The 14186-nt window shown below is 52.1% G+C and overlaps 1 protein-coding gene across 4 annotated transcripts in view; it reads right to left on the reverse strand.

Moving 5' to 3' along the window:
• The window catches only part of LRRK1 (leucine rich repeat kinase 1), a 118994-nt gene that overhangs the window by 21573 nt on the left and 83235 nt on the right, over window positions 1-14186 (reverse strand). For all 4 annotated transcript variants that reach the window (XM_026001863.2, XM_072737117.1, XM_072737118.1 and 1 more), the window contains exons 16-23: window positions 13475-13647; window positions 12339-12459; window positions 11896-12055; window positions 11188-11464; window positions 8430-8601; window positions 5934-6097; window positions 4808-4947; window positions 2527-2776 (exon numbers count right to left, since the gene is read on the reverse strand). In XM_026001863.2, coding sequence (XP_025857648.1) covers window positions 2527-2776; window positions 4808-4947; window positions 5934-6097; window positions 8430-8601; window positions 11188-11464; window positions 11896-12055; window positions 12339-12459; window positions 13475-13647 — 1457 coding nt within the window. The remainder of the gene's footprint in view (window positions 1-2526; window positions 2777-4807; window positions 4948-5933; window positions 6098-8429; window positions 8602-11187; window positions 11465-11895; window positions 12056-12338; window positions 12460-13474; window positions 13648-14186) is intronic.

The following is a 14186-nucleotide window of genomic DNA, read 5'->3' on the forward strand; positions in this document are numbered from 1 at the left end:
ACATAGAGGTCAGACCAAGCCTCCTAACTGGTCCCTGACCCCCCTGCCCAGAGAGGCCTGTGGGGGTGGGGGTGGTCCTTGGATGGATGGATGTGAGGACACCCTTGGTCGTTTCTTCCACTGCAGGGAGTCACAGTTCAAAGCCACCTGTGGAGTCAGACAGATCCAGGATACACCATGGTCTTGGACAGGTTGTGTAGCCTCAACAAGCCTGGGTCTCCTCCATAAAGTGGGATCGTAACAGTAACTGCCTTGTAGGTGCGGATGATGGCTCACACTGGGGAGAGCCTTGCAACGTAGCCCGCATAGGAAAAAACAAATTCTCTTGGAGGTTTCTCTCCAAAAGATTCTGTGCTTTGAGAGCTAGTATATCCAGCAGACACACTGCATTTATTTACTGCTAGGTTGGTTGTTTCCTTATTTCTTTTTACTAAGTGAGAGGTTAGGTGAGTGGCCATGGAGGGCTTCTGATTGGCACAAGCACTGTCTGCACAACCGATGGCTAGGATTTCACCCAAGGGCAGGGTGTTTTAGACTTCACTGGTCTATGCGTTCTAATCTTAGGTGAAGGGGAGATTTCTTTTGGGCTTTTGGAAAAATTGTAAGTCACTCCTGGAAGGGAGGAAGGGAGAGAGGGATGATGGGAGGTGGCAGGGCTGGGGGGAGAGGGAGAGAAAGGGATGATGGGAGACAGGAGGGAGGGGGAAGGCAGTCTAGATGCCCTCCCACTGCAGGGCCTCCCCCTGTTCTGCTGAAGCCTCTCTGGGCTGTTCACCAGCTGGCTATGCCAGGTGCCTCCACTGGAGTCCTCCTGGCCCCACAGGCCGACTCCACTAGGCAGCTGTTTTTCATGCCTTCCACGAATGGATTCTGCAGCTGCTCAGACTTTGCACAGCTCAACTGCATGCTTTACACTACAGGCAGGTGCGACTGCCTCCACTGAAGCCCGTGGTGGTATAGCAGATGAGCTGAGCCCTTCTCCAAGCACCCACTGCCAAAACCACCTGCTTGGGCAGCATGGGCACTTGGGAGCTTCCCAGGATGGCCACCGGGAGCAGCAGTAGGAATGCTGGCGATCCCTTAGGGCATCCTATAAACATGGGGCCTAGGACAGGGTTCCCTGGATGCCAAGTAACCACTCCCCCAACCCCGAACCACCCAAACTCCTAGTGCGAGGAGGGCAGTGCTTCAGGGCCCCTGCTGGGGGCACAGCTCAAGTGTCCAAAGAGCCTCTGCTGGATTGGGAATCCTGTCCACACTGTTGGGCTTTTCAATTACTAGCCAAGTACCTTCAGTTAAGAACCATGATACAGCCTGCAATTTGATCCAAACCCATGGGGACAAGCAGTCTGCCTTTCCAGATTTCATACTGTAGATGCCACAGCCCAGATTCAGCTAGGGTGTAAAATGTAACAGCAAATAAATGAAAATCTTAACATTTGGGGCTCCCTAATTGGGCCTCCTCTACAGAAATCTGGTTCATGCATATATAAAACTCTGCATGTGGTCTCTAAGAAGCAACAACCCTCACATTAGAGTTCTAGGAATAAAGGGAGCTCATTTTGCAGAGGAGCAGCATTTCATCATCATTTCTACCAGTGAGGTAACTGGGGATATTGGAAAGGGCTTTGGGCGGGGGAGTCTATCTTCCAATGTAGAAAGCAATTTATTAATTTGATAGACCCAGAAGTGTGCTTTGGAACTCCAAATCTACAATATCTCAGAGTATTCAACATCGATTCTTTGGGGATGGGGGGCAATTTGGAAAAATGAGAATACAAATATTCTTACCATCCCCCCACACCCCAAAAAGTTTACTTTTATTTCAAGAAGCCAGATATAACATCCTTTGCAATCCTTTGACTAAGACGACAACAGGACTTCCTAACTCCAAAAGAGTTGGTAACCACCAAGGTCAAACTGTCTCCAAGGAGACCAAGTCATAGCTTCTGGTTTCCATGACTACAGAAGATTCCATCTTTTTACCCAGCCCTTGGATTTTGTAACTCTTTACTGTTGGATGGGATCACAAAACATTCTCCTCTTCCTCGGCATTCTCTCCCCAGTCATTATCTTAGGTTACAGGTTACAGGCAGACTCAACTTCAAGGACAGATGTAGGGGGATCTAAATGCCCAGCCTCAGGGCAGCAGGTAGGGTCAGCATTTGCCAAGACAGGAAAATGAGGCTGTAGGCCTGGGAGCACTGCCTTCTTGAACACCGAGGAGAATTTGCCTTCTATACCTTGAGCTGGCAGGAAAGTAGGAATCAGAGGCAATGGCTGGCTTAGCAGAAAGGAGCTCAGCTGATACAAGGGCAAGATGGGGTGGGGACCCAGAATGGCTCCCCTCCAAGTGCTCTGCCCAGCTGGGCCTGCTGTGGCCTCCGAAATGGCACCCCTGGCTCCCTTCGGGCAGCCTAGGCTGGGAACCTATAAGTCCCAGGAGACTGGGTGGGAAGCAGTGGCTACACCAGCTAGCCACCACCTGAGGAAGGGGCCGCCAGGCAGGGTGGTGCTGTGGCCTACCTGGCTGGAAAGTCAGTCATGAACAGCTCAGGAACCAGCTCCTGAAGAGGCACAGGGAGGTCGGGGTGTCTGGGGCAGGAGATGAAGTCCTGTTCGATGGCCGTGAGCACACAGTCTTCCATGTCGAAGTACTGCACCCCCTCTGATTTCTCACTTGGGTCAGTGTGCTGGGCCCAGGAGGTCTCGCACACAGGGCAGGGCACGTACTGCTCCATTAGTGGGGTCCCATCACTTTCGGTGGCTGTCAGGGCTAAGTGGGGACAGAGCAGGAGACAGTCTATGTGAAGGCGGCTGAAGGTGGGTCCCTGAAGGGCACCCAGGCTATCTGGGCTTTTGGTAGGAGGGGGTCTGGGTGCCCCTGCCTGGACCCCAGGGAGTGGCTGAACTATGACTCAGGTTCCTTTTTGGAGAGAGAGATCCTGAAAGACGAGCACTGGGAAAGGTGAGGGATGCACTGGACAGACAGTGGGTGGCCTAAACTGAGCGGGCTGGCTGGGGAGCGGCTGAGAGGCTGGGGATCCCTCCTGCACAGCTGCCCCGACAGGATGCTGCGGGCTGCGTCTGAGCTGTGCCACACTCCAGCAAGCGAACCACAACCAATAAGGAGTTGTTCTTAAAATTAGAAACATAAGGCTTGCAATTACCATGATCCTTCGTAGAAGAGCAATGCAGGGGGAGAAATGAGTACAAATTATAATAGACAGAACCTAGTCATTTTACCTGTGTTCCCCCTGGCAGGAGGCACACAGCTTTTCTGCAAGCTTCTGAAAGGAGGTGCAAAGAAGTAGTCTCCAAGGCACCTCAGGGTGAGCTGATGGCCTGCCTTGTGCAGGTTAGGAGGGGACTCCTAGAACCCTGTGGGCGCATCCACTATCTGGAGGCCCAGGTAAACACATCCTGCTGGCTAGCTGGTGGTGCTGTCTCCTGAGCTGCCCTGTCTCAGACGATTGTCTAATGCCCATATCACATCTTCCCCAGCACCTGCTGTGGGGCTCACTGGTTGGCAGGGAGTCACAAAAGCCCAGGGAGGCTCACATGGGTCTAGAGGCTTCCTTGGATGACCAAGCATTCCCAGACTGCCACAACTCATACATCAAACTGCCTTCTCTTGGGCCTGCCTTTCTTTTCTGTTTTCCTCTTTCTTTCATTCTTTTTCTTTTCTTTTCTCTCTCCCTCTCTTTCTTTCGTTTCTTTCATTTGTTCCTTCCCTCCTTCCTTTCCTTCCTTCCAAGATTGATTGGTTGATTGATTAATTTGAGAGGCAGAGAGAGAGAGAGGTGGGGAAGGGCAGAGGGAAAGAATCCCAAGCAGACTCCATGCTGAGTGTGGATCCCCACACAGGACTCGATCCCAGGAACCTGAGATCATGACTTGAGCCAAAACCAAAAGTCAGATGTTTAACTGACTGAGCCACCCAGGCACCACTCTTGGGTCCCTTTTTTCCTTCTAGGTCAGCTTTCCCATCAGCCCTGGATGGCCCTCAGACCCTGGTGTCCAGAGCATGCCTCCCAGCGCTCTCTAAGCATCTCCCCTGATGCTGTCCCAGGACATGGGGACAGCCACAGGTGAGAAGGCAGCCCAGGGAGGTTAGAGCACTGGCCAAGCAGGTCTTGGAGTCCAGAGCCATCCTCCACTCTCTCGGCCACCAGCCTTCGGAGGCTGAGGGCTCACGAGGAGGAGGCTGCCTGGTCCCCCCCACCCCCAACAGCTTCCTCCTTGCAGGATGCCCCGCGGGTTCATCTCCACTCCAGTAGCAAAACAAACAGAAGGCCTCAAAAGCTTCACTTCAAAAAGTATTTTCTTTGGGTGGACTGTCAATGAAGAAGCTGATCAAAGGGCCATGTGGGTGGTTGATCACCTCTGGGAATTGGGGGAGGGAGCAGGCAGGAAAATGGGGGTCCTCAACAGGTGTGGCTTCCCTAGTCTCCCATCTCCGTCAGAGGGTCAAATCCCCTCAGAATTCAGCACTGTCCTCACTGTGTAAACAAGACCGGGTGAACCTCACATGGAGGGTTCTCTTGGGCCACGCGGGGCACCCAGGGTTATCTGTCTCCCCTCACACCATGGGGATCCAGGCCCATATTTTCCCCATAGCTCCTGACCCCGTGTCACTGCCAGACTTCCCCAGGGACCAGGATTCTGCCAAAGGGCGCTTAGGACCTCTCTGGTTTCCTCCGGCTGAATCCCAGCGCGACTTCTGCTCCCCAGATAACAAGCCCCACCCTGATTCATAAAGAAATACTAACATGAGCAAAGACTCGGTTCCAGAACGTTTTCTTACCGGGAAACCACTGATCGATCAGGGAATTGACATGGTCTGTGATAAAAGCCATCGCGGAGAAGTCCCTCATTTCCGACTGGCAAATTATTTTTATCCCTCCGCTTTTTTTCTTTTTCCAGTTCACGTCTGAGGATTCCACACTGCAACCCAGAAACAAAGAGCCCTCTGTGATCTGGCGTTGGGGGCCCTGGGATGATCTCTGTGCCTCCAGACCCCAGGGACCCCCCACCCACCCCCACCCCAGGACTCTGTGCCTCTGCAGGACTGTCAAGGGGGCCTCCGTGTTTGCGTCCCTGTGTATGTGACCATGCCTTGTCCCCTCCACTACTTCCCAACATGGTGATGTGGCCAGAGCGGGGACTTGGCGGTAATGGATGTTCAGGCAGGGGTCAGTCCCCCAAGTGGGACCTTGGGGCAGGTTCTCGCCTTCTCTGAACTATGAGATTCTCGTTTGCCAGCTGGCAGCTGTGAGCTTTAAGTGGGAACATCTATATGAGAGCACTAGGCACCAAGAAAAACTCAAGTCAGGCCCTCCAAAGAGGATACTTCACCCTTCTCCTTCATGGAGCTGAAGAATATTTTGAAAAATTCAGTGTAAAGATGAAATAACTTTGCGTGTTTATCGAAGCTGATTAAAAGTCATTTATTAAACCTCTCGAGCTGACTTGATGTCTTTCTCTCAAAAAGGTAAAGAAAACAGAAAAGGGGAGCTAAGTTGTGTATCTTGTTATGCTGCCTGTAGGATCCCTGGTGTGACCTAGGCCATCATCACATAGGACGAGAAGACAGGGCCAGATGGCAGCAAGGGCCCTGCAGGCATCACCTAAGTGACCACCTAAGTGACCACTGCAGGCTCTCATCCCAGAGCTCAGTGGCCGTGGGCTGTGGTCACTAGACCCTCCCTCACCTTTCCTGTCCTGCGAGGAGAAAGGAGGAGGGGTGAGGAGATGGGGGTGCTCTAGACATTTTTTGGGGAGGATCTCCTGTTTCCAACAAGCTGCCATGATGTGTTGCTCTGGGGAGAACTCTGGACCCTGAGGGGACTGTCTCCCAGAGAAGGCGGCCAAGGAGGCTGTCCCCATGGCCTCAGGCTGCCCCTGTCAGGTGGGTTCCCGAGTATTCCTACCTGAGGTAGCCCCCATCAAAAGTGACCAGGAGCCCTTCCTGCCAATAGATGGTCTGATTTCTTTTCACTCTGAATGTGCTACAGCGATTTCTCTGGCTTCCTGTAAAACTATAAATGGTGACTTTCCTGTGCCTGCTTTTAGTATTCTTCTTGTTTTCAAAAAGCTGAAAGACAGAGAAAAGATCCTGCTTAAGTATTCCAGCCTCCTCGCTGGCCTTGGGCAGAGCTCGGAAGAGGTTGGCCTGGCCCCATCGTGATAAATAACCATCCCCTCCCCCCCTCCCCCGCCACCGCCCCCCCCCCCACCGCCTCCTCCTCCGTCACCACGCATCCTGTTGCCAAATTAAACACTGTATTATCTGGAGAGGACCCCACAATACTCTGGGAGCACATTTTTCCCAAAGGATTGATAAAAGGCTCTCCTATTTCAAACCTTTCCTGATTTGACAAGCAAAACTCTGTTACAAAAATGTAGAAAATACAGAAAAATGTACAAAAGAAACCAAAACAACTTACCACAAAGCAGGGATTTTGATATATTTTATCCTAAGATTTTTTTTTCTTTTTCTATGTATATGTTTGGAAAACCAGCTGAAGCTGTATTTTCTGATTTTGTATTTCTAATTTTCTAAATTTCTAATTTCATATACTTTTAAGAACTTCACGTTTCCTATGCCATCCAGACTCATACAAAAGTCATTTTTCCAAAGTTCAATATTTTATAGTAACTTTCCAGATCATTCATTTCTCTGAATATATAGGTTGTTTCAATGTTTTGCTCCCTCAAATGGGCCAATGATGCATGAAAAGTCGTAAAGCATTCTCTGATTTCAAATGATTTCCTTAGTTCACATTTTTAGCCGTAGGATTAATCCGTCAAAGTGTCTGAACGTTTTTAGGCTCTGGATACGTATTGAGGAACCACTTTTGAAACAATCAGACTATGTATACACTGACCACAGTGTATGAACCTGTGTCATGCTTCTGGGCTGGCTACGGTGGCTTTACTCTGCTGATTTTTGAAAGGTGCAAGGTGGCCAGCATCTCATCCTTGCTTGAATTTGTACGCTTTTGATTACTCCTGAGACTGAACTCCTTCTCCTCATCTGAATTTCAATGGGACTTTTCATCTCATTTTGAGTGAAAGATGCTGCCTGGAAGGGCGCCTGCCTCCACACCCAGCTGGGCCCCCATCCCCAACACAGAGCCCACTTGGGAGCTCAGGCCTCACACGATGACAGCACTGTGTTCTATGACCTCCCACTTAGAACATGGCAGGAGGACAAGTTCAAAGGGAGGGCAGAGCGATGGAATCAGACCTGTGGAAGAACCAGCTCTTGCATCCACTCTTCCCATCATCACGGAGCCCCTAGGCCTTGCAAACAAGTTCTTTTGCCCACATGCGCCACAGCAGTTAGGGTTTTCAGGCTCTCTTTACTTTTTAACATTTCAGCAATATGGGAAGATCAAAGAATATCTTTATTTAGCCAAGGAGTCATTAATTCCATAAGGGCCTTTTAATTTGAATGTGGCAAAAAGAAACTCATACTGAATTTAACATCAATTATTCAATAGTCCAGGTTTATGCCAGGGGTGCTATTATTGTAGAGTGGGTCAGAATTCCCTGGAAGCCTTGTGGAAAAAACAGGGTTGGGCTCCATCCTGGAGTTTCTGAAATAGTGGATGTGGGGTGGGCCCAAAGATTTGCATTTCTAACAAGTTCCCAGGTGAGGCTGCTTCTGCTGGTCCAGGAATCCCACTTTGAGAAACACCACTCTAGACAAATGCTACTTTCATGTTACTGTTTTCCATGAAATTAACATTGGCGGACAGCCAGGATGCCTTACAACCACCCCAGGTGAATCCACAGAAAATAACTCCCTGGATTAGGTCTTCATTGCTTCCAGACCAAGTTAAAGATCTACACCAGTGGTTCTTAAGCTTGACTAGATAGTGAAATCACCTGGCAAGCCTTAAAAACTCGCAGTGCCTGGTGGTGTATCCAGAGATTCTAACTGGGGCAGCCTGTGCTCTGCCCATGTCTGTTGGAAGCTCCCCAGGTAAGTGTAGTGCACAGCCTGAGTGGCAAAACCATGGTTCGAAAGCCATGGTCCTCCAAGTGTGGTCCCCAAACCCAAAGCATCACTGGGGACGGTGGTTTGATACACAAAATGCTGGGTCCCAGTCCCTACCCCCTGAATCAAACCCTTTGAGGGGGCCAGGCCATTTATGTTCTAACAAGCCTTTGAGGGGATTTTTGATGTGCATTGGTTTTCAACCATGGTTCCTAAAATGAGTTTTCTGAGCCAGCTAGGTGCTGGTTTGGGATTCACAGAATGGCTCAAATGGGTCTGCCAGCCGACAGAAGAGAAGGCAGCTATGCCAGGCTGGCCTCCTGGTCCTCAGCTTTGCTGAAGCCCTTCCAGTAAAAGGCCTCTGCTTCCCGAAAGGGCACAGCTCCCTGTACGCCCTCCCCCACGCAGAAGCTGCGGCTACCTGCAGGTCCATCTCCGCCAGGCTGATCAGCATCCGTGCTATAAACCTTTGCCAAAAGCCGACAGGAACAAAACTCATCTTAAACACTCTCTGAATGGTGTTGGCCTTCGGGTGCTGCATGCCGTGGGTGTCCAGGCCAGGCTTGGACGGAAGGAGGTGTGGCAGAAGGTAGCTGGAACACATCGGAAGGGACAGGTGAACGGCACGGCCAGGGTCTGCTGTGGGTGCCCTGACCCTGGCACGCACACAGCCTGGCCTGGGCATGCGGCCCTGGTGCCCTCCCCTCCAGGGCCTCTGGAATTCTATTCCTAGAAAGACCGAGTAGTTTCGGTACTTGACAATGAATGCTCCAAGAGGAAATGAAGATGGGCACAGCAGAGAAACCTCTCAAGGCAGGTCTGTAGGACAGCCACTAGAACATGCTAAGAGAAGACATGAAAAGGTCTGCATCAGTAACACATCAGACATGGCAAATCTTGGTTCGCTCTCTGTAAACAGGGCTGTGATTGGGGAATTGCTTAAAATTAACTCGGAACCGTGAAGGAGACATGGGTATGGCCGCACAGTTCCAAAGACCATGCAGACATTGGGGTCAGAGTCCTGTTTCTGGCCCTTGAAGCTATTTATTGTTCTTGGCTGGTTGAGACAACACCGTCGCCTTTAAAAGTTAGAATGAGGCTGTTTGTGCACCGAGGGGTGTTTTATGAGAGTGCTCTTGCTCATCATAAACCTGCTGAGTCACCGAGTCAGTTGACAACAGCTGAAGCTGGGGAGGCCCCTTCAAGAGCACGCCTGAAAACCAGCATCTTCTGTGCGTGTGGGGCTGCGGAGGTAGGCACAGGGTGGCCCTCAGATGTGCCTTCTTCTTAACAAAGGTCTTGCCTTCAGCTACCCAGAGGCTTTTAAAATACACCAGTTTAGCTCCAACAAAACATCTTTAGAACGTTCTGGAAGAGACCCCTGAAAATTTTGTAGAAGTGTCTATCCTGGCATTGTGTCTTCAGCACATGGTGTAAACTTTTGTGGATTCTGCTTTCCTGGCATGGGAAGAGAAAGGACACCTGTCCCACAGGGTTGATGCAGTATGGACGGGGGCTGTGGATGCGGGCTGTGCGGTGGGGGAGACCCCAAGGGAACCATCATACCTGTGCTAAAATGGAAAATGCTTGGACATTCGTGACTTTATGTGGAACGAGATGCCACTGGCTATGAGTATTTAATATAAAGAGTAACAATAATAATGCTGATGATACCTAATGTCTTCGAGGCTTTTTTTTAAAGATTTATTTATTTTAGAGAGACAGATGAGAGAGAGAGAGAGAGAGAGAGAGAATGAGAGCAAGCAGGGGGAGGGGCAGAGGGAGAGAGAATCTCAAGCAGACTCCTTGCTGAACGAGGAGCCCCAAGTGGTGCTTGACCTCAAGACCCTGAGATGGTGACCCTACCTGAAATCAAGAGGTGGCACTTAACCCAATTGAGCCACCCAGGTGCCCCATCTTTGGAGCTCTTCCGTGCAAGAGACACTTTTCATACTTTACATGTATTATCCCATTTAATCCTCATAATAATTGCAATACTAGTTGATAATAGTATTATTCCCATTGTACAGATGAGATAAGAAAGGCAGTCGGGATTCATACTCAGGCATTCTGGCTCTGTGGTCTCACTTGCTGTCCTATAAGCCTCCTTGAAGACTTGGCCATGACCTGGCGGATTTTATAGTTCAACCAGACATACATGTGTGTATAACTGACTTGCTTTTACTGAGTGCTGGCAACCCCTCTTTCCTCTAACCTATAGATAAAAATAACTGGAAAACTGTCAGATTTTGGCAATGCTGTAAACTCAGAGGCTGCCTCACTTTGCATGGATCAAAGTCAAGGACACACATAGGTCATGGTATGGGGGATCATATGGACTTTTAATTCCTCTTTGGGATTTCTCCTTATAGGACTCACTCTTGCCTCCCAGGGGTCTGGAGCGATAAGAGACCCTCTCCCATGGTTATAAGGTCGAGCAGATATCTGGGCTGTGCCTCGGGCTCAGTGGCCCAGGTCTGGCTCCCAGAAGGCCCAGTCTATGCAGGTAGAGTCTCTGGGCTGGCCACACAGGGTCCAGACCAGCTTACCAGGAGCCTCTGGTATGCATGTCCCCAGAGCTCTGGGATTGGGGTGTGGGCAGGTGGTGATAGGGACTCTGGTAGGTGCATGGTAAAGGTCTGCAGATTTGGGGTCCTGGCTACTGCTTTGTGGACAACATCAGGATCAGACTCAGAAAGTGGCTAAAACTGAAATTCTAGCACAGAGGCCCTGTGTGCCTGGCTCGTTCAGATGTAGCATCGCTCATAGATCAGACCACGTGCGCCCAATCCCACCCCGGCCCCTGCCCTCCCTGCATTTTGAAGCCCAGCTGTGTAATTAGCATGCACATCCTTGTCACTTATCCCATTTGCATTCACTAAATAACCAAGCAATCAACCCTCTAAAACATGAAACACCCCCCAACCCTGCCGGCAAGATATTTCTAATGTCATTCTTGTGTGTTCTCCTGCATTTTTTTTAGTAAATGCATTTCTTTGAACACCTCCTCCCCACCCCCCACCAGAAAGAGATACGCGTGGCCCAGGAAGGAGCAGCCGGCCTGGGCAGGCAGGCCCTCCCCATGGCCCATGCCTAGAACTCTTCTTCAAGCCTCCAGCAACCCCAGTCTCTACTCCATCCTCCAGTGAGCAGTGGGAACAGCCCAGCAGTGGCTTTACCTGTCATTGGCCACAGGAAGGGCGATCTCAAACTTGGCCAGGAACTGGAAGTACTGCTCCTCTGTCTGCTGCGTGAAGCCGGTCCCCACCAGCAGCATCCTGAGGTCCTCTGCTCGGATCACCCCATTCTTGGCCACCGACCGGGAGCCCTTGATGTTGAAGATCCGCTGCAGACATTCGGATAACCAGATGGGGTCAAGGAAGTAGAGGTTGCGCAGGCCGTGGCTGGTGTCGGGGAAATGGAGCAGGGTGCCAGTCTCGATGAGGAAGCTGATGGCTGCCCAGGGAAGGGGAGGATGAAGCAGCATCAGACATAGAGTGAAAGGGATTCTGGGGTGACCTAGGGGACCCAGGTCACAAATTTTCCTTAGGAAGCAATCAATGGTCCCAGGCATACACTGCCCTTTAGCAGGGCCTGCTGCCCTGTCACTGGTTTCCTGGTGGCACCTCATAACACTCTCCAACATGCCGATCTGATGGCCAGCAGGAGGACTCTGGTCTGCGGACCTCCATCATCCAGATTCTCCATCTATCTCTGCAGATCTGGCTCCTTGTGACAATGTATCTGTGACTCCCGTGTCACAACCACCTGAAGTGCTCTGACAGTCATTGGCAGACAGGTGCAGAGCAGTGAAAAAGGTGAGTCTCCCTTTCTGGAGGCCCCATGCTTGTGTCCCGTCCACCTGCCCTCCTAGCCTGCCCGCTCACCCGACTGCAGGTCCTCGTAGTCTTTGATGTCATTGTCAGGCATCTGCTCCACCAGCTGCTCCAGCTGCCTGTCCGTGAGATACTGCACGTCGTCGCTCAGGCTACGGCGCTGCTGCTCTGCCAGCACAGCCTCCTGGAGGCTCAGGTAGCTCCTGGGGATCTGGGGTGCAGAGGGGGCAGGCTGGGCCCCTCAGGTCCTGAGGTGTGCCCAGCCCACCCAACCCTGCTTGCTGCCCTCAGAGGCTTGAGTGTGTGAACTTCCCTTCTCACTGCCCCATCCTCAGCCTTCCCCACCCGTGCCCCAGAAAACTGCTTGCATGGGGGACCGTTGAGCCTAAGCACGCAGCACACGTGTTTGACAATGGGGGGTTGGGAAGTTTAGATTCCTGGCGAACAGGGAGCAGCCCCTCTGGCTTCAGTGGGATCCTGCCTATGGTACCCACCAGCCTCCCCGCAAGTCTCTGGCAGCCGATGGTGCTGCCCACATCCTTCATGTTGCACGTGACATGGAAAATCAGCTGCCGTAGCCCCTCCTGGCCTTCCAGACTCTTACAGGAGAGCTCACTGTGAGTGCAAAACAGAACGTGATCACTCATCACACCTCTTCTCACTGACAAGTGCTGCAGCATCTGTGTCCCAAAATTTCATCCCTAAGGCTGGCAAGTTAAAAGAACCCATGTAGGGTGAACACAGAGAAATGTATTAAGCTCTCAGTGCAAAGCTCTGTGCTGGGAGTGATGAAGTATGTGTCCTGAGGAGGAGGAAAGTGAGGACCAAAGGTGCCAGGTGACACCCCCCACCCCCGCAAGGACACAAGCTGGAAGGGAGCACACTTGGGGTGGACCCGGTTCTGGCCCAGGGCCAGTGCCCCTGTTTTATCGCCGGCCTCAGGGTGTCCTCAAGGGCACACGAAGAAATCCTGAAATTCTTCATCAGGACCAGCCAGATCCTGCATTCTGGGGCAGGCGGAGGTGTCCCCAGGCTGACCCTGCACCAAGGTCTGCAGCACTCCACCCAGAGGGAGTGGGGTGAAGGAACCTGAGAGCCACAGCACAGCAACTCACACTTCATTCCTACGAGAGAATGCTTCCTTAACTTGCTGGGCCTGTTCCATCACCTGTGAAGTGGGCACAAGGACTCCCATAACCCCACAGGGCTGTCGTGAGTCAAGAGAGAAGCAACAAGCCCAGGGCTCTGGTCCCACTGGCAGTGGCCGGGACCGCTCAGACCCAGTGTGAGGACCAGGACCACACCTGGGTCTGCGATTGGTCAGAGATCAGCAAATGTGACAAGTGGCAGGCACACGCGTTTCTATCTCCTGGTCCCATCAGGGCCGTGCATGCTCAGCATTGGCCCCAGGGGGGAGGGGACCCTGAGGGAAGCATGGAGAGGGTGTGCCCAGGCTCTGCCCTGCCTGCCCACTAGAGGCAGCTTGCCCTCCCCGGTGTGGTCTGGTCTGCTCTGGCTCAGGAGCCCTCTGTAGGCAGATCCCGGTGGCCCCCGGCAGATGGACAGGTGAAGGAGCAGCAGCCGCCTCAGCCACAGCCAGGCACCAGGCAAGAGAGAGCAGGACACTCACTGCAAGTGTTTGAAGGTGATGTCTGGGAAGCCTGTGGCCCGGGACCCGGATGGTGAGCGGCAGAGCGCCAGCACATAGGCGCGCAGCGTTGCAATTCTTTCCACTCGGAATTTGGTTTCGATTAAGTCCAGGTGTGTTCCGACCACCAGCACCACAGCATTTGGGGCCTTGGCCTGCCAGAGAGAACCCCACAGCTGAGCATCGGCTCCCTTCGCTCCAAGAAGAGACTGGGACATAGCTCCCGGGCACAGAGGCGAGCTGACCCTCGGCACCACCCAGGACTGTGCCCCACACTCCGCTCTGTAAGCCTCGAGGGCATGTTATGCACTGAGGGGTTGCATGAGGCACCCCAGAAGAGCTGGATTTCTGATCCCCTCAGCCTGTATGTCAGCTTCCTGTGGCTGTGGCCTGCATCCAGGCTCTTGCCACCTTGACTCGTGAGACGGGAGCTCTGTCTTCCTTTTGCGTCCAAGAGTCGGGGGTGGGGGCTCTTAAATTTAAGAGTGCTGATAATCACCTTGTCAAGGAGGGTTTGAAGCGATTCACTGTGACCTGATTCTGGGTCCTCTGAAAGCCTGCCAAGATGCCAAGCGTTTCTCCCTGACCATTCCTTTTATTTCCGCAGTCAAGGGGATGCTTCAGAGCAGCGGCAGACCCCCTCACCCTGCTCCCCGTGATGTTCCGAGGCCCGAGAGCTGCAGGGCTGGTGCCT

This window comes from Vulpes vulpes, chromosome 14, assembly GCF_048418805.1.
Source record: "Vulpes vulpes isolate BD-2025 chromosome 14, VulVul3, whole genome shotgun sequence".
NCBI lineage: Eukaryota > Metazoa > Chordata > Mammalia > Carnivora > Canidae > Vulpes > Vulpes vulpes.